The 27,753-nt window shown below is 40.1% G+C and overlaps 2 protein-coding genes across 3 annotated transcripts; one reads left to right on the top strand and one right to left on the bottom strand.

Moving 5' to 3' along the window:
- On the top strand, window positions 1–13,182 carry si:dkey-103i16.6 (uncharacterized protein LOC557125 homolog). Of its 2 annotated transcripts, XM_017690257.2 has the most exons (8): window positions 1–205; window positions 8,326–8,506; window positions 8,961–9,188; window positions 9,432–9,664; window positions 10,014–10,114; window positions 10,210–10,371; window positions 11,370–11,582; window positions 11,690–13,182. In XM_017690257.2, exons 2-8 carry the CDS (start codon window positions 8,334–8,336, stop codon window positions 11,837–11,839), a joined length of 1,260 nt encoding a protein of 419 aa, XP_017545746.1. In that variant the 5' UTR covers window positions 1–205; window positions 8,326–8,333; the 3' UTR covers window positions 11,840–13,182. The 2 variants fall into 2 exon arrangements, with proteins under 2 accessions (XP_017545746.1, XP_037395834.1); XM_037539937.1 differs by lacking the exons at window positions 8,326–8,506; window positions 8,961–9,188; window positions 9,432–9,664; window positions 10,014–10,114 and having other exon boundaries at window positions 16–205.
- Window positions 13,183–13,465: 283 nt separating this feature from the next.
- Window positions 13,466–27,753, bottom strand: ric8b (RIC8 guanine nucleotide exchange factor B). Its single transcript, XM_017690272.2, has 10 exons — window positions 27,511–27,753; window positions 25,958–26,005; window positions 24,805–25,422; window positions 23,207–23,301; window positions 21,499–21,649; window positions 21,309–21,404; window positions 21,022–21,166; window positions 20,524–20,668; window positions 19,121–19,240; window positions 13,466–14,726 (listed from the first exon to the last, which is right to left on the bottom strand). The coding sequence occupies exons 1-10, from the start codon at window positions 27,592–27,594 to the stop codon at window positions 14,615–14,617; spliced, it is 1,614 nt and encodes a 537-aa protein (XP_017545761.2). The 5' UTR covers window positions 27,595–27,753; the 3' UTR covers window positions 13,466–14,614.

The following is a 27,753-nucleotide window of genomic DNA, read 5'->3' as shown; positions in this document are numbered from 1 at the left end:
GCGGCCTGGTTTCCCGCGCTAACGGAGGGAGTGACGTGTTTCCCGTCTCTCTCCTCGGTGTGTTTTGAGCGGAGGGGCTCGGAGCATCGCTGCCGTTAAAGCTCCCACAGCCCCCAGCCCTGACCGCGGCCTGCTCCACAAAGGGATGTGACGGGAGGCTCAGTCAGCGCGCCGTGTTTCAGCTCAGGAGGATACAGAGTGGCTGGTGCGTGTCTGTCTGTCTGTCTGTCTGAGGGCTGTCCGCCCGTCCCTCCCTCTTCACTGACTCTTCACCGTCTGGAGGCAGGTTTGACCACGGAACGGGTGCATTTACATTTTCGCTTCATTCGCCTTGTAAACTAAGAGGCCTCAGTCGAAATTCGTGAAAGACGAAATCGCGATAAACCTCTTTAAAAACAGCTCAGGCCTTGTTTGAATGGCCGTGCACGCAGAAGGCTGTTATTAAGGGACGGAAACAGATCGATTTGAACTTTGAAAGTTCATATTACACAGCAGTCTTAACTTTTAGAAATGAGCATTCAGAAGATCTTGTGCTGGACGATTTCAACTCAGTATAATATAATATAATATTCAACTCAGTATAATATAATATTCAACTCAGTATAATATAATATAATATTCAACTCAGTATAATATAATACAGTATACAGCGTTTTCCAAATGTATTGCGGTGGCATTTGATATTCATTTTTAAGTCAGCATTAACATTTTTCATGTTTAAAATTGTCAAATTAAAGACCATCTGCTTACTGACAGCTTGTTTTGATTTTAGTCACAAGGTAAACTTTAACCAGACACCAGATTTCCAGAACTGACACTTAATGTCTTTTCAGTTATGTACTTTGAATAATTCTTCCAAAACGTCTGAAAAGTCTGAAAACACACAGCGAAGAACAGACACTGCAGTCAACTGTTAAAGGTCCCAAATAAAAATACCTTCAAAACGGTGCCCAAAAGAAATTTAAAAACATTGCTTGGCATCAGCGATATCTTTGTTTTTTTGGGAGGGGGGGCATTATATGATAATCCTTAAATGTATCTGAAATATCACTGAAACTCAGAAGTAATTCCACAGTATTCCAGTGGATATACGAGAGTTTTATGCACCCCCTGGCCAAATTGCATGTGAAATGAAAAGAAGTAAACCACAGCCTCTGCCACAAATGATTGTGGAAAAATAACATTTGTTTGCAAATGTCAACGCAGTTACCTTATATTAGATAACCTTAAAAAGAATTGTCAGCTTATTGTCAGTAATAAATTCTCTGACTCTGCTTACATTGTTAGCTGGCTTTGAATATGAAAATAAGCTTAACTGATATCTACAAAGGAGAGGAAGGCTGGAAAAAGATGTCAGAGCACTTCCAATGTGCAGTTTTCACTTTACGAAACATCGTTAAGGCTGGGTGTCAGCGTTCAATCAGAGGGAAAAAGGTTGACTTGTTTCTCTTCTCGCATCACTACATCGTCCACACCGTCAGCCGCTTCTGATCAGCCGACCCGGAAAATCACTTTAGATCATGGAAACTTGTCACAAGGACCAATTCGGGGTTAAAATCAGTCAAGAAATCAAGCAGCGTAGGCCACCTTAAGAAATTTCAGAAGATCTGTGTACATCAAGCCGTGATCTGGAAGACGGTCAGATAGTGCAGCTCATATAGTGGCAGAAGAGCAGAATAAAACCCCATTTGACAGCAGGGCCTGCAGGAAGGTTTAGCTGACAAAGGAATAGTGGTGCACTGTTGAACTTCATTGGATATCTCTTGGTAGATCTTAAACATACTGTGTGTGCAGAACAGCCCAAGAAGTTTGCAGAAATAGAAGCATTCTGCCAAAAGAGTAAGTGAAAAGTCCTAAAACATGAATAAAAAGACCCCTAGTTGGTTTTAAGTTAATCAGATATGAAGTAACCGTGTAATGGCATGTGCAGAAAATGTCATTTTATATCTTTTCACTTCAAAAGTCACCAAAATATGTCATTTGGCCAGGGATATAAACCATTGAGCTGAATCAGTTGTAAGTGACGTGCATGGTTGTACTGACAACTGTATACTGTTTGGCTAGTAGTGCACAGACGTCTATGTGAAGGTAGAATTTGGACATTTTGATTGTTCATATTATATTAATCTTGAACCCAGTCTAAAATCCTGTCTGGATGGGATACCAGAACTGCTTTTTCTTTAAATATTAAGATTCCTACACAGTGAGGATGCAACGTAGGTGAGCAGACCATCTTTCTATTTATCATGACAATGTTTTTAAGTGACCACAATGTTCACAAAAGTGTATAGTCACTTACATCAGCATGACAAGTGTTATTTAAGAAGTTACAAAACCATTGGCCTGTTTATGAGAAGTGTGTAGAGGGTGAAATTATTGTTGCAGTCACATGACATTTTTGACGTTTTTCTCACTACTCTTGCTGACTTTTGCCACTAGATGGCAGCTTTTGGTTTGTTTTCAATGTTTCAAGGCTAGAGGGGGGGACATTTACATTTATGGCATTTGGCTGACACTCTTATCCAGAGCGACTTACAATTTGATCATTTTTTTTACACAAGTAGGCAAAGGTAGTGTTAGGAATCTTGCCCAAGGACTATTGCTATAGTGTAGGGGGCTTGCCCAGGTGGGGGTATTCCACAAAGTGGGCTAATTCAATAAGACTTATTTCACTGAGCCTGGCTAATTGTCATCAATTTTGGTTCCATGAAAGAAGATCATCTTAAATCCTGTTTAATTACTGTGACAGCATATGCTACAGTTAAGGCTTAGTGTAGCTTGATCAATTCTATTGAACAAACCGTGTGACGTGTTGAAACACCCCTCTAGAACAACATCTTGCCTCAATACTGTCCAGTGCACTGCTGCATAAAGAGTGCATTATATTTCATATTTTATTATGAATATACTGGTGGGCCTAATTAGCTTTGACATTAGGGATACAATTTATTTCAGGAAAATAACATGTGAATCTGTGGATCTGTGAGGGACATTGGTTCACTTCTTATTAGTGGTCTTGTTCAGCCTGTGCCAAGAACAAAGCCTTAATTAATTTTATATATAACTAACATGGTAAAATTACTGCACTCTACTTATGGATTTCTCATTTTTGTCTTAATTTCCACTTCAAAATTGCTGACTTCCAGCTGCATTTTATTTACTTTACTCACATTAATGTCTGCTTTGTCACATGAAAATCCTCTTGCTGTTCCTGGATGCATGTGCATTATCAGAGGATAATTAGTAGTGCTGAAAATCACAGGGTCTCTGGCAAACATTGTCACAATAATACAGCCTTTGACATTTACGCCATTTACAAACTTTTGAATATGTAACAGGATCAGGAACGTAAAGACATTTCCCACCATTATGAGACTGTCTGGGCTGCTTAAATATCACAGGCATGTGCATTAACCTTGATTACTGAATTGCAGTTTGAGTCAGTAGTAACAGGTCTCACCTGGATTGTGTTAGTGGGACCCTCTGAGCCTGGAGTGACCTATTTGGTTAAATAAAGTGAGGCTAATTCAAATAATGACAGCTTTTTTTGTGCGGTACTTCCCAGGAATTCTGAGTTAACCAGATAAGTTTACAGTTGAGGCTTGTCCAATAGGAATGTCCCTTAGTTCTTTTCTTATTGATAAGACTTGACTTGGTGCTTAAGTTATTCCGCATGTCTGATAAAGCCAAGGATATTAATGGGGAGTTTGTCCCCACTAAGCAACACCGTCTATGCTTCTGGAAAGACTGTACACTGGATGTTGGAACATTGCTGTGAGGATTCAGCCACCAGTATTAGAGAGGTCAGGTATTGATATTGCATAATTATTTCTGGACCACAACCACCATGCTCATGTGTGACTCCTTCCTTTGGCAAGTTTTTTTCAGCAATTGCTGAATCTAAAATTAGTTTTATTTAATCAGTTTAGGTTCATAATTCTCATTATCTTGAATATAGACTAAATCTCAGATAGCGATCAACTGGGACAAAAGAATTGACCTAATTCAGCTGCCACATTGTTTTTAATGCCGTAACGTCAAAGGCTTCCAAATGACGACAAAGTGCTTAATGATCTGTACAATTTGTGTAGCGTAAATCAGCATCAATGTGCTGCTTCTTTGATTTAATCCAGCGTATTGAAGGTGTTAGACAGGTGCTCGCTCGCTCTTATGTAGACACTCTTATGTGCACCCCCTGAACAAACAATACATTAAGCCCAAATTGGTGGCATTGTATCATGTAAGAATCCAACAAAGAGCCAACACTAAGTGACATGTCATTAGTCCAAGGCAGGATAAAGAGGAGAAGAGACCTTTTGGAGCTGAAGTGGTCACCATGGTGACCGTAGCTCCAAGGCCAGAACTTGCATAGGGGGCAACAGACGTCAAACACACGCTGCTTACATGACTGAACCTTTGAGGCGAAAGCCTTTGGTGCAAAAGCCTGTCCTCCTCCTTACTAACCTCTTACTTGGGTTTTGGATGAGCTGAGGCCAGATTAGTGGTGTGAATGCTGGTCAGAGAGTTTAAGCTATGCACATGTGAGTATTAAGGTGATGCAGGACATTGTGTGAATGTACTAATTAGATTACAGTATTAGATCACTGTGGAGAATAAGGCTGCTCATAAACTGAGTAAAATGAGTTTAAAAATATTAAAAAGATAAAAATGATGAGCATGTACCTCTCACTGTGTTTTTTTCATAGTAAAACGCATCTTACGAAAGAATAATCACTGAGAAATTGCATGCATCAGTAGTTCTCTGCTGGTCAGCAAACATCTTGACTAATTGCAGTGGATATGTCAGGCCCGCAGTTGGAGATGTGTGCAGATGTTCAGCCTCTTTGCTGTCCTACTACTTCTGAGTGTGACTGGCAGCTAATACCTTCCATGTCTGCCTGTTGCTAGTCTCCTCACCATGGTTTCAGTCGCACTGCTGGCCTTGTTGGTTTTCGTCTTTCTCTTTGGAGAGAAGCCTCCATGTGCCTGTGCTTAGTAAAGTCTCTGTTAAGCCACAGACTGCTCTGTCTCTGAACCCTTTCTTTTGCTGACTTCACCGCTGGATAGCAAAGCTGAAATAAGTCAGCAATTACCCCTTTCATGCTTAATGGGCCTATATCCTAGTTTATTTTTTCCTTGGTCCAGTTATGATTTGCATGGTTGTATGTCCCCAACAGTCATCATTTGTTTTTACACAACCATTTTCCAACCATCTGTTTATCTCACTTAACAGTGAAATTGGCTGTTTTTGTTCCTGGAACTGGACCGATATATGTAAATGACCACTGTTTTGATTGGCTGCCTTGTGTTGTGCCTCATTCAAAAAGCAGTGAGGGCTCAAACATGCCTTATAGCTTCAGTGTGAGTGGATTGAGCTAAACTGTTGTGGGCTGAATAGACAGATATTCGTCTTTTTCATGTGATGCACAAACATCCATCAGAAAACAGACAAACTTAAGTGTTTAAGCAATATTACTAACATTATCATTTACTATGGAAAAACAAACTGTAATCACACAATCAGCACACAGATCCCGACAGCCAGTCATCAGTTCACTGGCGGATCTACCTAACATTAGGAAACTAAAATAACACAACCAGTTTTTATTTTATTGATGACATGTCACATATTCTCTATCTTGTTCTCATACAGCTTTTTAATCTTCTTTGAATCCATAATTCTTGATCATTCAGTGCTGAAGCAGCAGCAGTAGACCACTTTTAATAATGTTACTTCTGCCAGATCACAGGGATGGACTGTGTACTAAATGCACATTAATGTCTGTAAAGATTGCAGTTAAATTTTTAGCAGATATTCACATCATTGTGATTTAAAATTGTGGGTGAGTGCGATGTGAGGAGCTTTGGAAATAATATTTATTTGTGTAAAAGTAATGTTAATGTCTGACTGGAGAAAACTCCAGGTTCCTGTCTGTGGGACTGTGTGTTACCCGTGTTAAATACATAAATTTCAACTACTCGAAACAACAAAAACCTTTTTATTTTAATTAAAAAAGAAAATTAACATATTGCTGTATTTATGTGAACTATTTTTAATTCTCTATAGTCACTCTCCCACTGAGGTGCAGCAGACCACACTCCACAATATGCCCCTGGCAAAAAAAGTTCTTGAGACTGAATCAAATGCATATGAAATTGTTACTTTGTGACATCACAAAAACAGTGAATTGAGAATGGGATGTTTTTTGCAGTTTCTATAAATGGACCATATGGTCTTGGGGAGTGAATGTTTTGGAAACCCTCAAGAGTGTTTACATACCATGTCTTATTTTAATAGTAAAAATAAAGAAAATTCTGTTTTTCATGATATTGTAACATAAAAAAACAAAAACCTAATATTCTTTTTTTTCTGAAAATACCCCAGGGGTTTTCACCGTGTTGAATTTAGCTAGTAAACCACACCTCAGAACTGAAAGTAAGATTTATCATTTCAGTATTAACTTTGCATAATTGCTCTTAAACTACCTGTCCTGTGTGGGTGTGGCAGATCGGGTCAGTATTAATGAAGTTTGAAAATTGTATAAATGTCAGCCTCACCTGACACTTTTTAAAAGGTTCTTACTTCATGCCAGCGTGTTTGTGTTTTGCATTCCTCTGTTTTGAGGGAGCTCTAGTAGAAGGTGCTCTGTGCCATCTGCATGGAGTCTTATTAAGCTCTGCTGTGATATATTGGCCCTATTCAGCAGTGTCTCTATGGGTGGACTGGAGACAAAGGCAGTGAACTCCCACCCCCTGTAGTTTTTAATAGCTCCCCAGAAAAGGCAATTAAAGTAATGGAGATAGGAAGTTTAATCTCATGAGGAGTAAGTGTTTTAAAAAAATAACAATAATGAGTTCTTATTTGTAATTCTGTTTCAGAGCACCTAGTTTGTCAACAGATCAGGAGGAGCTTTTGTCAGAAAGCTGTGTAGGTTTGCAAATTTTCATGTGGTCTTGCCTAGATGCTTTCCCTCAGCCTATAGTAGATGGGTTTATCACCTCAGTGGAACAGGACTCATTGTCCGTCTGAATGTGATTATGGTGCCTCTCCAGCCTGTGATAAGGTTCCTCAGTGAAAAGGCTGCCTTATCACGTTTGTATGCCATGACGCAGGCTTTGTTTTATTGGCTGTATCTCTTTGTTTCCTCTCCTCTATCGCCGCTGTTCTCTTTTCTGCTCACGCCTCATTTTCCTTCTCCCTTTTTAAGCCCTCCTTCATTCGTTGGTCAGTGGCTGTCAGTCATCGATAGTGGCATATCAGAGGCTCTAGAAAACAGTCTAGAAGACGTTTGGCAGTGCTCCCCCACCCCTAGTTTTCTGTGTATTCTCTTTATTGAAATTTACCTCCGAATCATCTATCTCTGTTCACTCTCCCTCCTTTCGAGAGGGTTTGAGGGGCCTTTTAAGGGGCTTCCTCTTTTCTGTTCCAGCTGGGTTTGTTGACACACAGTCAATCCTGGACCCCCTACTACCCCACCTCTCTTTTAAACACCCCCTCCCTTTCCTTCTTTTCCCCTTCTCTGGGTAGTAAAGCTGCCACAGCTGTGGGTTGTATTAGCATAGCTGCTGAACAGAGGGGGAGCTCTAAATATATTACAACCATTAGCTTTTGTTTGAGAGGTGACAGTTTTAAAACATTGAAGCTTTTCACCCACCAAAGGGCAAAGAGACAAAAGAGCTGCTCTGTGATTTCATTTTAACTGCCATTTAAAAATGGCTCTGAACGCTCCTGGATCTGGAATAGCCAAAGCGAAGAACCTGTTGCCCAAAATTAAAAAGGGAGTCAGGAGGGGGGCTTTTATTAATAAAAAAAAAATGTTATCGTCTTTTGAAATGCTAATCTGTACTAGTTTGTTTGCAACACAATCTCCCAGAACAAAAAAAAATAACGAGTGATGAGGCTCTGTATGTTGTGTATTCAACTTGTCAAGAAGAAAAAGACCCTTTTTCTTTTGAGTTAAGAAAACCTTGCCCTTGAGGTATGGTGCAATGTGGCTGAGGATGTGCGTAAATTTAAAGGAGGAGGAAGAAAATCAAAATCCGACTATGGATGCGATCTAAAAAATAACATTCCTAGATTATAGTTAGGATAATTGCTGGGCACCTGGCATGATCAAAGACGTGGTAAAATGTTAATATGCTGGAAGTTATATAGCCACTTTCAGTTGGAAAACAAAACATTTGAGTATAGGGTTTTTGATTACATTGTAATTTTTATCATTAAGAATGTGATGCTAATTAAATTTATCACATCACAGTCAAAAAACTGTAATTTTATTGCCTAGCTCTGATTTCTAGTGGTGCTGATGGTGAGTAATATTGCAGGTGCAGGCATGAGCAAGGCCAGGTTCAGCAGAGACAGGAGAGTAACCAGATTAACTCGCAGCTCCATCAGCTCACATGACTCTGGCTCAGCTGCGTCTCAGCAAGGAAGACCCTCAGATTCGGGCCTACTTGATGACCTCAGCCTCATGAGGGTCAGTGAGCTGCAAACCTCATTAACACGGTGAGATCCTTCACTGGCTCTGATACTTTTACTCTTTTAAATATACAATGGCTATGGCCATTACCTTATTGCATTTTTAATTCACTGTCATAAAAGCCATGACATCTCCAAAATGGAAACCTTTTATAAAGTTTTAACATGAATCTGCTTTAAGTAATGAGTTTTGATTCAAAGCAGTTGTGGACCATTTCTGTTGAGCCATTCATTATGAAAAGGTCATGTTTGGGCAGCTGCTGTTATCAAACGAGGTTAGATAATAACAATAATAATAACCAGAAAAATGGACTTTGATTTTGACATGACAACAATAAAATGCAATGGCCATAAGTATTACTAATTGGCTGATGTGCAGTGGGCTGTCGTTAGCAGGACAGGATTCCTTATTTACACTACCATCTGCCCCCTTGCAAATATGTTTTTATTTGTCTCGTCATTTGCCCAACTCTGTATGTAGGAAAGGAAAGCCATCAAAGACAGGCAGTGATGTCAGTGAGAGTTCATCAGGCAGCACTAAGCATGGCCTCCCTTCCCCCTCTGGCTCTTCAGTGCGAGCCCCAGGCCGCACAGCCCCACGGGGGGCTCTAGAGACCGTGGGCCGGCTGATGAAACTGGGGCGCCTACGTAATGTGGTAGTGGTGGCTGGGGCTGGAATCAGCACCGCTAGTGGTATACCAGACTTCAGGTGAGAGGTATACTTTGTCTGAAGCATTGAAGCTACTAATTCTTTCAGTTTGTATTGTTTTCTCTGTCATTCCTGAACTTTGTATGGATACTTGCTTAACAAGTTTTTTCCCTTCTAGAATGGATCTAACTTCCTCTTATAAATTGTGGCAGAATAATAAAGCTTGCTTATTCAGTTATTGATGCTGAAGTAAAGTTATGACCCCACACCACCCCCCGCCCCCTCCCTCCCTTTTCTTATCAGGACGCCAGGGACAGGCCTGTATGCGAACTTGGAAAAGTACAATGTTCCCTACCCCGAAGCTGTCTTTAACATTGACTACTTCTCTGATGACCCTCGTCCTTTTTTCTCCTTGGCCAAAGAGCTGTACCCTGGCCGGCATCGTCCCAATTATATTCATTATTTCATCCGCATGCTGCACCAGAAAGGCCTACTGCTCCGAATGTACACTCAGAACATCGACGGCCTGGAGAAAAGTATGTATAATAGTATTTTAATTGAGATATATAGCTGTCTTTAAATTTGTAGGCTTTATTACAAAAAGTAGCAACTACCGATTCAGTCTTTTAAACTAGAACTGCTAGTGTAGGCAACAGTGTCAATCGGATGATAAATGGATATTTAATGTGTTAAACGTTAAAGTTTTTGTTGATATTTTATTTAAACAAGGACACATGATGCAAAGCAACGAAAGCTAATTGAGTGCTATCAACTAAAATAGCTAACAGCACCCCCTTATGGAGAATCTTCAGCCTGCTGAAGAGTGAGTTACAAGCCGTGAATTGATTTGCATCTAAAAACTGATGTCTGTTACCGTTTTGTCAGTGTGTGGTATCCCAGATGATAAGCTGGTGGAAGCTCATGGAAGTTTTGCCACAGCCTCCTGTCACCTGTGCTACACACCATTTCCTGCTGAGGAAGCTAAGGTTAAGAGAAACAGTGCTAAACTACAACTGCTTCTGAAAGACTGTTGTGATCATCTGGCTTCAGTCGTTATACTTGAATTCTTTCTTTTTTTCAGACAGCCATCATGAGTGACAGTGTACCTACATGTTCGTTTTGTTCAGCCACTGTCAAGCCGAATGTTGTGTTTTTTGGTGAAGATTTACCTGAAACATACTTTCAGCACGCCCAGGACTTCCCCAGAGCAGACCTGCTCATGATCATGGGCACTTCCTTGCAGGTCAGCATGCCGAGAAATCTTCACCTAGCCTCTGATAGCTTTCGGTCCGCATTAGCCTAGATCAGGGGTAGGACTGCACCAAAAATTGTGTTTTTATCTTGTTTACGATGGGCGTTTCCTCAATAAACACATTAAGAGGTGTGACAACAAGATCAAATCACCTTATACATGCAGTGCCACAGAGACATCGGGACAGTGCCAGTACAAACCGTAATGAGGGCTTTTTGAGAGTAGATGGCCAATTACAAGACACACAGTCACAACTGAATAACAGAAACTACTACAAAATGAATTCTGAACTACAAGTAAAAATGCATCAAACATTATGATTCTCACATTCAGTATGGCGTTTTAACTGCAAGGCAGCTACTGTCACAGCAAACATTTAATAACAGAAAAAAATTTTCTTGTTAAAATAAGTTCACAAATTTTAAAAAGAAACAAAAATAACAGCTACACTTGATGAGTAATGTGAAAATGTCAGGGAATGGACTGTCACTCTAGTGAATCTTCCATGTTGAATTGAATTATGTCAGTAGGTTAATTCAGGGTGATTTTGCTTTGCAGTGGTGCTGGCACTTAACACTTGCACTTTTGATCAGCGTCATGGACTCAGAGAAAAATGCAGAGTTCTCTGTTTTTCAATGATTTTGTCGTTTTAAAATCATTTGTTGCTTCATTACTCAGACAAGAAATAATAACTGTAACTGAAAGTCTACCACTCTTCCAGAATGTAGCACAGCATCATTGTACAAGTGTCTCATACTGTATCATACTAGATAGTTTCTTCAGATCTTGCATATATTTACATATCCACCATTTGTTTTTATACTTCTGCTGTATTCAAACCTTGTGGTATTTTGTATCACTCTTGTACATTTGCTTAGTATGTTTCATGCTGAATCCGTATGCACTCAAGACATATTCTTGTATGTGTAATATACAAAAAAAAATCAATTGTGACAGCTAGTCTAACGTCTTCCTCTCTTATCTGTCAGATTGAGCCGTTTGCCAGCTTGGTGAACACTGTGAAATCTAACGTGCCCCGGTTGCTGCTAAACCGGTACGCAGTGGGGCCATTTGAACGCAAGCCTCTGAGGAGAGGAGACTACATGGAGCTGGGAGATCTGGTGGACTCAGTCAGACGGCTGGCAGAGATACTAGGCTGGCATGCTGAAATTCAGGACCTGATGAACAGCCATGAGAATGGGGTGTGTTATCCTGCATGGTTTTGTTTACGTAATTAAAGACTTGTATCTAGGAAGTGTTGAATAATTTGTTTAAACAACAAACACTGAATTTACATTGACATTTTCAGACCCTCCCCATGCTGATAAGCACTTCACCATCAAGCACTGGAGTTCTAGTTCCCTCATGCAGCAGTGAAGAGAGCGACTCCTCAGAGACGGAGAGCAAGAGCACAGAGCCATCAGTACTAAGTAACCACAGACCTCTACAAGCTTTATGAAAAATACACATGCTAACATGATTCTCAACACTTTTAATCCACTTGTTAAATGTAGGTAATACTGTATATGGGTTTTTTATGACAAATTATATATAAAAATGTATAGCACTTCCTGATCTATGGGGAATATTAAATTACTAATTAATGGATAAAAGAGAATACACTGATGTATTCGCTTTCAACACTGCATACATTCTTAATTTAACCCATTAATGCCCATATCCATTCCTTTGGTCTATATGTGGTCCCTGAGCTTACCGCTGCACAAAACACAAAGAAATGTTTAAAACTGATTTAAACAATATACCATTTTATTCATCATCTTATTCAATCTAGTTTTCTGGTCACATTGACTTGCTGACTTTTTTTTTTTTTTTTTTTAGCAAGACAGCAGAAAATCCCTTTTTTGTAAATTTAAATATGAAACTTGCATGTAATCAAAGTACTGTTGAATGTTCATCTAAGGTACACAAAACTTTCATCACACCTTTGGTAGCTTTTTAGTAGCTAGACATAAATGGGTTATAAGATGGATTGTTTTGGGCATAGAGCCTTAGAGGCAAGGTAGTGTTGCAGAAGGACCGCATTAATGATGCAATGGAAATAAATGTAGATTGGATTTGTTTGTTGGGTCAAGGGGTGCTCTGTGGAGCGTAGAGAAGGCCCAGCTCAGAGGACAGTGCTAAATTAGCATAGGAGGTGTGACCTCCTGAGTGTGCAGTGTCCTAGTGTGTGTGTGTGTGTGTGTGTGTGTGTGTGTGCGTGCGTGCGTGCGTGCATGCATGCAACCTCTGAGCTGGGGCCCCCCCTCCAAAACTCTAATAAATGTCTCTGCTTGGCAACAAAGAACCCCAATATCCTGCTGCTGTGTGTTTTTGTGTGTGTGTGTGTGTGTGTAGGTGCGTGTCAATACGAAGGGGGGGCCTGTATGAGAAAGCTAATTTTGTTTGCTAGTGTTTGCGAGAAAGCAATTATTACATTTTGCACAGTCGATTAAGTAACGATAATGTGGTCTTGATCTTATCTACTCTGATCGCATCCTCTGTTTTGGGTTTTGAAACATGTTTCAGGCTCTTTGTATAGGTTGGCACAAAGCCTTGACCATCTGTTTTACTGTGTGCTTATTTTTTTACCCCCAAGAGTATAAAACTGTTAGGAATGCAAATAATTTTGTGCCTTCCCTGTGAATGGTATGCTTCTTTTAGAATTGTTTTTTTTTTTTTCCTTCCTCCTCACACGTATTTTGCATTCTTTATATCCAGATGCTGCTGTTTTGTAGGTGATGTACCTGTTTCATATCCAGTAATGTTGACAAACACGTAATAAATAAAAATCTAAGCCAATTTGCTTTTCTAAATACATTTTTTAATTAATGGGCCCATATCCTACATTTTTCTGGACCATTTTGTGTCAACTAACTACTTCATGAATTTGTGTACCAAAATATAGCAATTAATTTTTACATGACCGTTTCCCACAATGTATCCAAACTTCTGGCATTTGTTCTGTAAAGGATTCCAGTTTGTTACTAAAGTCACTGCATAGTCAAATATTTTCTAGTCTTAGTTTTCAGAGTAGCATGTTTTTTCTGCACTGTAACAAACAGTAAGAAAGTTCAGCACCATGTTTGTTGGTAAGATCATCCATGCTTTATGTGAAAACAAATAATTTTGACAAAACAGCCATTTGTCTTGAGATTAAATTAAGAATATTACATAAAGAGGCACATATGTACAGTGCAAATAATGTTTCAAAGATGAGAGGAAAAAATGGATAAATGGTCAGTGGAGTGTCAAGAGTAGTGAACCTCAGTTCTAATCTAATTTATGTGGACATTGGTGGGAAAAAAGTACATTGTGCATGCTCATGACTGAGCCGGCTTCCTGATCAAGAATGGAAAACATGGAGGACGACCATTCATTTACAAAGCTTGAAACATCAACAAAAAGGAGACGTGTACAAAATCCTTGCTACAAATTTGATTGAAACTCCTTGTTCCAGGCTAGATAAAAAAGTGATTACAAAGAAAAAAAAAAGACTTCAATACAAATAGAGTCCACAGTAAGGCCAGAGAAATGACCATGTGTTTAACAGGTTTGAACAGATCTGCATAGAGCTTCACTGTTTACAGAGAAAAACCCACAATACCATTGTCTGACCACTGCTACAGAAATAAGGCTTCTGCTGAAATGAACTAAACATCCCAATGTCTGTGGATGAAATGCCTGTCAGCAGAACTTCAGACATCTATTAAACAAGTATTCGTGTTTGTATGGCCCGAGTAAGGCAGTCAGTATTTTTTTACATGGCTTTTCTTACCTTGACACATAAACCTTCCATTGTTCTTTACAGTTCTCCAAAAACAATATTGATGGAGTGACAGTAAAATTACACTCCAGGCAAATGATTACTGTACTGTGTGTCTTTAAAGCCACATTGGATTTATATGAGGCATTCACCTGAAGTGAACTGATAGCTCATCCTCATTAAACAAAACTGGCATCTAACATTTCAGTGTTCAGTCCTTGAGTAAAGAAAGGAATGATTACAAAAGGTGAGCTGAAACTCCAGAACCTGTGACTGACCCTGTGCTCAGTGTACACATGCAAGACGTACTAAAACAAAAGACCGCTGCAGTAGGTCAGCCTGCTTCTACCTCTGTATGGATCTTTTATAATGTGAGACTGATGTGGATTATATCAGACTCTTTCAGTGGCTTTGCCCTGAGAGGCAGCGGGGACCCTGCAGTGTCTGAGCGAGCAAGACTGGCTCATGCTAATCTGAGTCAGATTCACTGCTGTCTGCAACACTGCATTGGTGGAGAGCCTCTTCAAGGGGCGCTAGTGAGCCATCTTTCCTCACACCCATTGGCCTGATCAACTGTTGCCTGTGGGGAGAGAGAAAAGAGCCGTCAGTAATTTTATCAGATCTACAAAGATGACTTTGCCCTCTAGGTCTACAAAAAAAGGTATTCAAATATGTGTTTAAAGAGGCGTGCTGAGTATAGGCAGAGATGAAACCTATATCACAGCATTTTCTAAATACATCACAGCATCAGATGATATTTGATGCTGCGCTAATTAAGTTATTGAACCTATGCTTCCTCACACGCTGCCAAGGGAGTCTTTCGAATATGATGTGTTGTCAAAACATAGCTAGTTCTGATTGTTTTATCCTGTTCTATTTATTTATTTTTTTCTTCAATGACACTACAGGGAATCCTGAAGTGCTGTAAACATTTATACAAAAATACATGTCCAGGGGAGAAAAAACAAACAAACAAACAAACAAAAAAAAAAACATACTATTTATATATTTTAAATAGGGATGATGTGGGAATTCTGGGCCAATGCCACCAATATTTTTCTTAATCTTATCTCCCGATACCAATACACAAACATTCATAAAATGTAGAAACAAGGAATACAATATTGATGTATAAAAAAAAAAGTATCACTTACATCTTCCTGGATTAACATTACAGGGTAATAACATTTACTTACATCATTCCATTTTTATCTAAAATAAATGAAATGCAAAAGTAGCCTAGCATCACCTAAATGCTAAAGTACAATACATACGTATTATGTTGAAATATTAGTCAAATCTAAACATGTCAGACAATATTTTTAAGCAGTTATCTGCTGATACTGATGTGCTTCTGACATCATGCATCACTGTTTAACAATATGCACATTTTCATCTTTAATACAATTTTTGATTCTGAGGTCAAGATTAGTTTTTCCTTATTTTGAAGTTGAAAATGACAGAGTTCTAATTATATACACAGGCTACAACGGATTTAACTATTTCTATAAAAATATAAACTATGCAAAAATACATATGATGCACCAGAGGCCTAGATTTGATTTCTGCAAAAGACAGTGAATGACAGATGCTGGCGACAATTTCAAATTTTGGCTGTACAGCTGTAATCAATTACTTACTAATTCCCCTCACTATTAAACTCAGCAAGAAGTCCTGCATTAAAACGTGCAGAAAAATGGCATAAATAAATGCCATTTACTATATAGGATATGGCAGTTTATTTTCACTTGGGGGGGGGGGGGAAATCAACAAATCATATTTTTTTCCCCTATATTTTACCCTTAATAGACCCTTAATTTAAAAAGTGTTATTTAAATTTAATGCATTCAGCAAATGACATACCTTGCAATTTAAAAAAAAAAAGTGTCAACACCTAGAAAGCTAAGAATTAATCAAATTAATCAGACTGAATGTGGCAACTATGTTAACTGAATTAAATCAATATGTGCAAATAATTTGATACCAGACAATCTGTGAAAACAGTAACGAATAGCTGCTTAGTGGAATCAGCAGTTTAATGCATTTGTTGTCCTCACGTCTCATCAATGTGGTTTTTCAGGCCACCAATTTGTCACCACAATCCACCTGCTCTTTGAAAGAAACTCATTGTGCCAGCCATTGTAGTAGCATTCAGGTCCTTCCTCTAAAGAGGCCTGTTGATGTGTAGGACATCTTTCTTTCCCTTTACATCCGGCCACATAAGAGCCCTTGGAATCACGGCCCCAAAGACAGCCCTTCAAACACACTCCCTGAACCCAGCCCTGGCCCTCCCTTCCCTCTGCTCTGCAGTTTAATTACAGGATCAGTACTCATTCTAATCTCTTCAAAGCCACAGCTACTCCTCCACGCTAATCCAATTATATCTGCACTGTGTGTCACCAGCACACCCCAACATGATTCATCAGAGCATTATCCAATCAAAGTAAAGCCCAGGATGATTTATCAGAACATTATCCAATCAAAGCTTGCAAAAAAAAAACTCCAATTTGCACTTATTTGCAGGTCTCACAATTACCTTGTAATTCCAGGTTCCTCAGAAAAATATGGATGAATCTGAGGTACACCGAGTCGTGGGCAATAAATATGATGTCAAGAAACAGAGGGGTTGCACTCAGTTTCTGAACTTGGTCCCATACAGTGCCAAAAACACTTTAAATGTACAGAAAAGTACACACAAACAAGCAACAAAAACAGTACATCCAGGTGTGCTACTAAATAAAATGCCCACATAAAAAATAATAAATACTAGGCTTAACATCTCACCTTTCAGACTTCAAAAACATCTGTGTGTTCAGAGGAAGCTTTGTCATGATAGCAGAGCCTGACTGATACATCAGTTAGTTGATAATATTAGTCGATGTTAGTGACCTGTGGTATTATCAGTGTCTTCCATTAATAGTGCGTTCTTGGTCTTGTATTGCCAGGATTCAAACTCGCCACAAAATTTTCACAATGGTTGAGCCCACATGGTACATATATTAGCCTCTTAGCTTCACTGCAAAACTAAAGAGGAAAACAGTGGACATGTCTTGGCTAATCAGCTACATTTGTGGTAAGGGGAAAATTGTTTAGTGTTTGGCCAAATCTTTGTTATACATATAGTATATTTTTATGACTGAGCCGAATTAGGACTAGGGAGTGAGTGGTACCTCAACTGTGTTTACATGCTACACTATTAAAAAGTGCCATACTATAAAAAGTAAAAATAAATTCAGTAAAATTCAGTTTTTTATGATGTGGGCTCCTTAAATGCAGTACATCAGCTTCAGTGCTGCTCTACTGTGCCAGATAAATACAGATGTCCAACATAAAAAGTGATAAGCCATCATAAGCACACCAAATAATTAGTTCCAAAGATGACGACGTAATGAACAGAAGTATGACTGCAAGTGAGGGAGTGTGTGTGTATATGTGTGTCGGCGGTAGGTCAGAGTCAGTGCTAATTGGAGCGAGTAAAGCTCGCTGGGGGGCATTCTTGCTGAGATTTGAGCTGTCTCCTGAGCAGCCATACTGGGCGCACTGGTGACTGTCACCCTGCCTTCACTATACCACCTCCATCCTGATGGAGAGAATGGGTAGATAAAAAACACCGCAAGGATCCATTCTAAAGGGAGGAATCTGCCTCTCATGGGCACACGCTGCTCATTACGACTCTATAGCTGGACAATAACAATGAAGTCCTCTTGTGTTTGCAAACTTATTTAACACTCTCAAGAACACACATACATATACACCAAAGCCACACTAATTGAGCCTGTATCTCTGTGCACTTCTTTCCTTGGGACAATGCTTTGCACCACCTCTGAATACAGCAGTATGTGTATAAAAAGAGGCACATATATCTATTAAAAAAGAAAAAACTGAATGCAGAGTACAAAGGACTGAGCTTGCGACCCCACTGTGTGTGCCAATTAGCTGGTAATTAATGCAGCAGAGCTGAGGTGCCGGTGACTTGCATTGACTTCTGTTGAATGCTGTGTCGCAGAGGAAGGCCAGCTGTAAATGAGGCAGAGGCAGGCAGCGGGAGATTCCTGCCTTAATGAAGCGGTTGGTAAGGAACGTGTTCAGAGCAACGCCATGTCCCTTCACACTGCTACCTCACTAGTGTTTGCTGTCACTTGTTGACAGAAAGGTCAACATGAACACAGCCTGCTGTTACAGAAGCCTCTGATGGAAGCGAAGCTGAATGGGATACACATACTCTTACTCTAGTATGCTCTTAGAATACACACTATAAAAGTTTGTAGACACTTGTTCTTCTAACATTTCTTCTGAAATCTAAAATAATATAACAGAGTTTGCCCCCTTTGCTGAAGTATGTCCTGTGAGAAGGCTGTACACTAGACGTTGGAACATTTCTGTGAGGACTTTGCAGTCTTCAACCACAACTGCATTAGTGAGGTCAGGTGCCGACATTGGATGATCATTTCTGGATGAAAAACACCACTCCAACTCATCCCAAAGGTATTGGCTGGTGCTCCATTTCTCCAGAGAACACAGGACCACTGCTTCACAGCTGGGGATTGCTAGGGGACTTTATATGACTCTACCGCAACGTTTACGCTCACATGCAGCTGCTCCAGGGCTTCCATTCTAAGTACAGACATGACGTGATCTGATAAACTCCTGCGAAATCTAACCTGACACCTCTGACTTTTAAATTACTGTTTCCAGTTTTACAGAGCAGCTTGTAGCAGCGCACAGACACCATATTTTAATGTGGTTTGTCCATCCCTACACACTACTGCTTCAAAGCAGCAGAATCCACTACTTAGAAGCAGTATCTGAATACTTTGTGTATCTTTACAAACTATGCTCAAATATAAAAGGGCAATTTAAATGTTTTGCAATAGCTATACTCTGTTTGTTTGTTTGCGTCATGAACAGTGTGCACCAAACAAAATACATAAATAAATCAATCAATCAATCAATCAATCACACTTGCTATCTCACCGTGACAACTCGCCAATCATGTTTGCAAGTTTCTGAGCTTCATATTCCTTCTGTTCCTCAGTCATGTCCTCAAGAGGGTTAGGCATTGGCTCTTCTATGTGGCCTGTGATCGGGTTTACGCTGAAAGAGACAAGTAAGAGGAAACCCACCATCTACATTTATAAAGCAAAGATATGTTTAAAAAAAAACAAAAAAAAAAAACAAACAAAAAAAAAACCTCCCTCTCTCCATATATATCGCTGTTATCGGAACAAAACCTTGTATCTCCAAACTTATAACTTTACATGAGAAGGAAAAAAAACATACTTTATTTTTTATGTCCATGGAACCAGAATTTATTCAAAGTATTTTTGTACCTTTTCTTTTGATCCATTCATACCGAAATTTACACACAACGTAAAGAACAACAGACATTTTCAAAATGTGTCAAAAACTGAAAAACAAATGAACAAAAATGGAGATACAAGGTTCTGTTCCAACAGCAGCGGTTTATTTATATATATATATATATATATATATATATATATATATATATATATATATATATATATATATATATATATTAATTACACACACACACACACACACACACACACACACACACACACACACCAGCCACTTTATTAGGTACACCATGCTAGTAAAAGTTTGGACACCCTTTTGCGTTCAGAACATTCCTCAGAAATTTCATGTGAATCTTTTTTTGTTTACAACAAATTCTGACCCTACCATCTGAATGTCGCAGCTGAAATCGAAACTCGTCAGACCAGGCAACATTTTTCCAATCTTCTATTTCCAATTTTGGTGAGTCCGTGTGAAATGTACTCTCAGTTTCCTGTTCTTAGCTGACAGGAGTGGCACCTGGTGTGGTCTTCTGATGCTGTAGCCCATCTTCTTCCAGGTTTGATGTGTTGTGCTTTCAGAGATGGTATTCTGCATTCCTTGGTTGTAACAAGTGGTTATTTGAGTTACTGTTGCCTTTCTATCATCTCGAACCAGTCTGCCCATTCTCCGCTGACCTCTCACATCAACAAGGCATTTTCGTCCACACAACTGACCGCTCACTGGATATTTCCTCTTTTTTGGACTGTTCTCTGCAAACCCTAGAGATGGTTGTGTGTGAAAATCCAAGTAGTTTCTGAAATACTCAGACCAGCCCGTCTGGCACCAACAACCACGCCACGTTCAAAGTCACTTAAATCCCCTTTCTTCCCTGTTCTGATGCTCGGTCTGCACTTCAGCAAGTTGTCTTGACCACCTCTACATGCCTAAATGCACTGAGTTGCAACCATGTGATTGGCTGATTAGCTATTTGTATTAACAAGCAATTGAACATAATAAAGTGGCAGGTGTATGTGTAGACAGACAGACAGACAGACAGACAGACAGACAGACAGGCTTACAACGGTTTTGCTGCCTTGTACTCTTCAGTATCTGAATCCTCATCAGCAGAGTACTCTGTCTCTCCTCTGCCCCCAGCCAGCAGGCCCCGAGCCACTAACAGTCCAGCAGCATTGCCATAACCCGTGTATTTCAAAAGGTTATCCACTGTAGGACATTAAATAAAAAAAGACGGCAAAGAGACACCATGTAAAAGATCATAAAATGTATCATTTAACAAGATGTAATTTACTGAAAAAAAAACAAACAAAAAAACATGAGAACTAACTCACATGCACAACAATTCCTTATACCTGTGACATAGTCATATTAAGTCAGGGATGTTCAACTCTGATTGTGGAGGGCCAGTGCCTAGCACAGTTAGGTAATTCCTCTTATTAAAACACACCCACTAAACCTTGCAATTAAGTGATGAGTTAGAGTGTTAGAGCTGGAAAATCACCAAACTGTGCTGAACACCATCTGGAGTTGAACAACCCTGCATCAAGACAAACACTCACCGCTTTCCTTGCAGAGAACGAAAAGAAACTCTGCTGCCCCTTGTTTTACTCCCATGTCTACGTGAGTCATGAGGCGCACCAGTTTGTTCCGGACTGTGGTGCCCACTTCAGGCCTCACTTTCACGTCTTTTAGAGGTGGCAAAACCTGTGCAATAGCCGCTTTCAATTAGAATTCAATAGAAATTAATTAAATTAAAGAAATGAGGAAAAAAAAAAAAACATAACACAACCTGATCTAGCAGAGTACTACCCAGGCTTACTTGTAGGCAGCAGAATGTGAACTCTACCTTAGCCTTGAGGTATCTGCGGATCTCCCTGTGGTATCTGGAGCCCTCCGTCATCAGACTCAGCACTGGCGTCAAGCCCTCTTTATAGTTGGACCCCTGAAAGTACAGAAAAAAATACTGCACAATACACACAGCAAGTACGATGCTGTTGAAAATGGCTCACTTATCAAATTCTGTTCTTTTCCCGTACCTTGTCTATTCTTTTCTCCATGAAGTCAACAAGCACCTGCACAGCATCCATGTTCTTTCCACCGTATTTCTCAAGTCCTCCCTGTAAAGGCACGTCAATCAGGACATCCAAGCAGCATACAGGAAGATTGCTCAGGAGGTTTATGGCATGACTGGGAGAGATTATTGAACAAACATCACTTAGTACTTTTGACATTAACACAGTATTCTTCAAAAGATTACACTACAAGTATTTGAAACATCTATTTGAAAGTTTTTCAGGATTGTAAGTTATTTACTTAAGCTGACTGTTTGTTGCATGCCCCACCTCTCTACTTCTTCCACTGCTTCTTTTTATGATATTTAGATTTAAAGCAAGTAATTAAAAATCACTAAATAATGCTGTTACATATTTTATGCATTAATAATTTTAATATTGCACCATTCCACTCATTAAGAACGTGAAGATTTATGAATATACAAACTGAAATCAAGCAAATTGAAAATGGCCCTATGCATGTCGCTTTCCAAACGCTAGTCCTTCCGCAACATTGGGGAGTACAACCCTATATGTTTGAATACACTGAGCAGAGGGCTGTAATGTGTGAAGCTATCAGCATGCTAAGCTACTGCTTCTTGTTACAACTTAATTACATTACTAACTTGGGCAAGCTGAGCAAGTCAACCTTCTAACCTGTGTGGACAACAAATCCATTCTGAAAATAATAAAAGCAAAAACAGCAAGTTTCTTTGTTACCATAAAACAAATAAGAAACTGCCCTGGATATAACCGGTTTACCTATACATTGTCTTGTTTTTAACCATTTTTCACAATTCAATCAAGTTTGGTGTTTTATTTGTGACACAGATTATGGCTTTTACCAATAGAAAATGTTTACAAACCGGAACTGCTTAAAAATCAGGACTTACAGGCAAGTTAGGTTGAACAGAGCTAATATCAGTATCGGCTGATGCTTAAAGATCAGGTATCAGTACTGGATAAAAGTGGTATTAGTGCATCTGTACTGCCCATTTGACAAAGTCAGACAAGAGAGAAGAACTTTATTCCTGGGCCTATTTGAATAACAAAAGCCAAGCTACTAGTGCCCAAGTCTACTTCAGCACATTCAGTGTGCTTTGTTAAAGGGGCAGAATATAGTCAGCCGGGTCGGAGAGTGGTAGAATGCATTGTGCGTTTGTGTCAAGACAGCAAGGCATTCCAAGGGTGTGAAAGGGCTGGCGACTGAGCCATGGGGCACACAATGAGTCAAACCCACATAAACAGGGTGTGGGGGGTTCAAAATGCACTGACTTCTTTGCTGCAGGGCAAAGGGGTGTGCCATTAATCACTTAAAGGTGACACCCCTTCAATCACATTCAATGCTGTGGAATTCCTTTTCAAAATGTCAATATTTTGTTTCAATATTTTTATTGTACATGCAATTCCATACATGAAAGTTCGTAAGGATTTAGGTATAACCATTACAAACTCTGTAGGGCTAACACTAGAGCAAAAAGTGAAACGAAACGTTCGAGCAGTGTGACGAAAATAAACCAGTCAATTATTCTCAGGTATCATATAATGTACTTTAAATCGCAAACTTCTTCAATTCAAGATGAACTGCTAATAACACTCAGGAGCACTCAGAAGTGCCAGAGGTTTTTTTTAAATGTTTAAAAAAAAAACAAAAAAAAAACAAAAAAAACAAACAGCCAAGTAGAGTGTTTACCTGTGAGTTTCCTCTGTTTTCTCCTCTGTCTGAGCCCTCAGCATCAAAATATGCCTCATTATGGCTGCTATAAGCCGCAGTTGGTGGTAATTATCCTATCGAAAGAAAGACAACAGAACAGTGACCAAACAGTCAGATGAAATATAACCTATTTTAAATAGTCTGCATTACACAGTGCATTACACAAGCAGTAAAAGGTCATTTGGGCAGAGAGGCCCCAACATATAGTAACAACTGTAGAATTTCAAACCCATCAGAATCCAGGGAACATAGTCTGTTGTCTGTTGCAGTGAAGTTTATTGATGTGCGTGCGGCCACAGACACGCAGCTAGCCCATAAGACATTGGGATACCATGACTATATGGCTGGACTGATGCCAAGAATAGGCCCAGGTCATACAGAACAAGTAACAGGTGTGACAAACATGTCCATATAGTAATAAACAAGAATAGACAGAGGAATGTTCTAAATACAGTCACAGCACAGGCACACACTATACAGAATATGTAACACAGATATAGCACAATTCAAAACAAATTCCTTCACAACAAAAAACTGAGTTAATTAATATATTACACCAGATAAAGAGAGTGGAACGGCGTGGGAGTGACTGGTGTCAAGATGACTAAAAAAAGTCCAGAGATCAAACACGCTTCTCCTCCTAGCACAGAGCAACACTACACTTTGCTCTGAGTAAATGAATTTATGATAATCTACTTTACACACACATTCTGCAAAACAGCATGGACCATGATCTGCATGCAGAGGAATTGCAGTGGACAGATCATTTAACTGATAAGCCTCTTACCACTGGGTCTGAATGACTCTTATTTGAAGAGTAGGCTGAAACTTTACTCTGCCAGAGGACAGTGTACACTCCTCTTAGCATCAAATATTTAACACTGCTAAATAGAAAGCAGTCATTTCAACCTATGATTTCCTATAAACTAAATATTATATATTGCCAACAAAATGCTATGACTGTTTTATGACTATTTTATACTATTATTTCAACTTGTTTCAGGTATAAGCGCTGGTTCAATCACAATCCAAGGTACATTATATGGCCAAAAGTATGTGGACACCTAATCACCACACCCATATGAGCTTGCTAAATGTCACATTCCATACTTATGGGGATTAATATGAAGTTTTGCTAATATTTCAAGACTTTGCACAAGACTTTGGAGAGTGTCTGTGGGAATTTGTGCTTTTTCAGTCAAAAGAGCATTTGTGAGGTCAGACACTAATATTGGACAAGAAGGTGTGGTTCACAATTGCCATTCAAGCAAAGCTGTTCAGTGGGTTGGAGGTCAGGGTTCTGTGCAGACCACTGGAGGTCCCCCACACCAATCAAACCACATTTTTCTGGAGCTTAATTTGTGCACAGGGACACAGGTCAACACGATCCAATCTGCCAATGCTTGTCTTTATAGATTGCAAGGCTATATGCTTAATTTCATCCACCTGTCAGCAATAGGTGTGGCTGAAACATCTAAAGTCAATAATTATTGACCATATAGTGTATGTCTAAATGGCTGGTGGGACACATGCATACAAGAGTACCAGCTACAACATGCAGCCTCAGTCCTGCTCACCTCATCACTGAAGTCTGACATGGTGATGTTGAACAGAACTTTGAGGGCTTCCATGACCTGCTCGCTCTTCTCATTTGGAACAGGTGGGGCCTGGGGGTCAGGAGGTGTGACTTCATACGGTCCCACCCAGTGCACGTCCAGGAGGCGTTCCAGTACTCCAGTGAGTAGCCCCACAGCACCCATTTCTTTGCACACTACCCCACGGACGTCTGGCCTCAGTGCAGTCAGCAGGAACAGCAGACGGAGAGAGAAGAGTCCCACCTCATGTCGTGTGGAGCTGGACGAGTGCAAGTAGGCACAAAGCCCTTGTGCTAACCGCACATCTTCACCAACCTGCTGTGCTGCCACACTGTTGAACACCACGTTGCATAGGCACTTAAGTGCTTCCACCACCACACGCTCCTCTACTGCTGACTTGGCCTCGTCTAGAGGCTTTACCTCAGCATCCGGCAGCGGGATCCGGGCCAGTCCCACCAGTGTGAGGATGCCCTCACTTGTGACTACAGGCCCCAGCACACGCTTGTCACGGGACAGAATGCGCATGGTCTCCAGACAGGTACTTTGGCATTGGGGCTGGACAGGACGCCTGAGTACCGTGAGCAATCCCTGACACAGCTTCTGCAGGGGAGGACAAAGTGCGACAGTTAGGCATCAAACTGATAAACTGCCAAACTCAAAAAGCTTAAGCAATTAGAGCTGCAACAATAAGTCAATAAAAACTGGTTAGTTGACTTCTATGTTGATTATGGGGAAAAAGATTTTTAAAGTCTGCCTAAAACCAAATGTAAATCAGAAAAACAACCAAATAAAATCAGAACTGGACCTAAAAATGAGAAGTTCATCCATAATTGAAAGCACTCTAATGTTCTGCAATGTTTATATGACACACATGACCATCTTTATGACAGATTGCACTACACTTTAGGAAAAAAGGGGTGAAGTGTCTTGTTGTTTCACTGCACCACAAAAGAAGAAAATCACTCATCACACAGACTTAACTTTGAATGAAATTGGTTCTACGAAAGAGACAAAAAGAGCAAACAGTACAAAGTATAACTGTTTAATTAGCTGATTAATCAAGCAATAGATTAACTGATAGAAAAAAAATCATTATATGCAGCTCTCAGGCAAGACAGAACAATCTTTTACTCACTATTCGAGCATCCTCTTCTTTACAGTCAAAGGCAAATGTCTTACTGTTCTGGAAGACAATAAGAACAAAGTCTCAAACAATGGAAAACAGTACAGTACACTCTTCTATTTTATGTCATGTAAAATCTGTTCTTTCAAGCAACTGTGAAACGCTCTCAAATGGGTCTCTTGACTAAGCCCAGCATGCATTCTCAAAATAACAGAAAAAAAGTGAAGGAATTTCTAAGCCAATTTGGTGGACAGCCTAGCTGTATGTCAAATTAATACAAATGTATATGATATGTCCTTAATGACCTTGATTTCTATGAACATCTATCCATCTGATGATGGTGAAAAGCTTAATTTGACTAAGGCGCAGTGTGCCTGCGTCTGCTCATTGTCCCCCACTAAACATTAAATGTCCAATTAATAATGCATAGGTCAATTTTGCCCCACAACATTACTGCCATGTGATAAACATTAATATACAGTAGGCATTTTAATGCAGCACAAACCCACTGCCACTTTACATTCATAAAGGCCAAGTATACAGCACGATCATGGACAGGCCAGGGGGTGTTCTTTATCACTTCTAGACATCACCTTAGATCACTGTGACATCCAACGGTAAGGTAAACGACAGAGCATTTAGATCTGGAGACCTCAGTGCCATGCACAAGGCAAACCCCTGAGTTAAATGCCATGTGCTGGAACTGTTAGAGTAGGGAAATGTGGATGGGAGCAGAGACTCCACTGCAACACAAGGAGCAAGATCTACAAGGGTGAGATCATCCAATTGAAAGCTGAATGGATGGTTCCTCTCCAGCAAAAATGAATTCACATGTCAAATCAATGGAAAAAAGGATGTCAAACGCAGCCACTCAAATGGCAGTGGACACTCCTGTAATAAGAGGTTTGGCAGGCTGCTTCAGGAAGAGACTGCTGTTGCACTCGCAGGGGAGTAGAGAAATACATTTAAACGCGAAATCACGGCACTTCTGAATGGCACAGAGTTCTGTGTTCAACTCTGCTCCTTTTCTCTCGGGTGTCTACAGTGACCTTTTTGTTTTTAGCAGTATCGGAGCTCAGGGCTGTCTTTTTCTCTAAGCTATTGGTAACTAGCAATGATACTTTCTCTAGTTAAAGCACTTCTTGTAAGTCGCTCTGGATAAGAGCGTCTGCTAAATGCTGTAAATGTAAACTTCTCACACCTAAAACACAGATGAAAACTGAGCGACAGCTTCAGTTACAGCCAGCAAACAAGTTAACAAGTGAGCGAGCCGACTTGACAAGGCTAGGGAAGAAACGAAGCAAAGGTTAGCTAACGTAGCTACACAGCTAGCTGACGCTGTGTGTCAGCTTTCTCGCAGCGATGACAAAAATGCGATTTCTCTTGCAGACTTTGCCTGGACCTCGGCACCTGCAGCGGTCACAGAGTTAAAGAGGCACATTTCCACCGGCGACGCCTCTGTTTCGCCTACGCTGCTAGGCGCTCAGCCTCCGTCTGTCTTCATGAGTCAGTAAAGCTAAGCTAGCAGCGCTGAGCTCGCTGGCTAGCAGAGCCCAGGAACGTACCTCTCTGTTGTATTCATGCAAACGTCTCTCAATTTCCTCCTCGTTTCCACTGTCAATCTGTGTTAAAATGTGACTCAGTGCCATGTCTGGGTGGTGAACAGCTCAGCCCAGCAGTTGAAAGCCTACGGCAGATATCACCTTCTGTCTTTGAACTCCAAGCCGCTAACACAGGTTTCAACTTCTAACCGAGAAACGTCACGGTCAGGAGCACTGCGTCAGAGCGCCCCGACTCTGCCCTCAGGA

Source organism: Pygocentrus nattereri, chromosome 7 (assembly GCF_015220715.1).
Source record: "Pygocentrus nattereri isolate fPygNat1 chromosome 7, fPygNat1.pri, whole genome shotgun sequence".
Classification (NCBI taxonomy): Eukaryota; Metazoa; Chordata; class Actinopteri; order Characiformes; family Serrasalmidae; genus Pygocentrus; species Pygocentrus nattereri.
The sequence above is the reverse complement of the archived record's forward strand: the minus strand, read 5'-3'. Positions and strand labels throughout refer to the sequence as shown.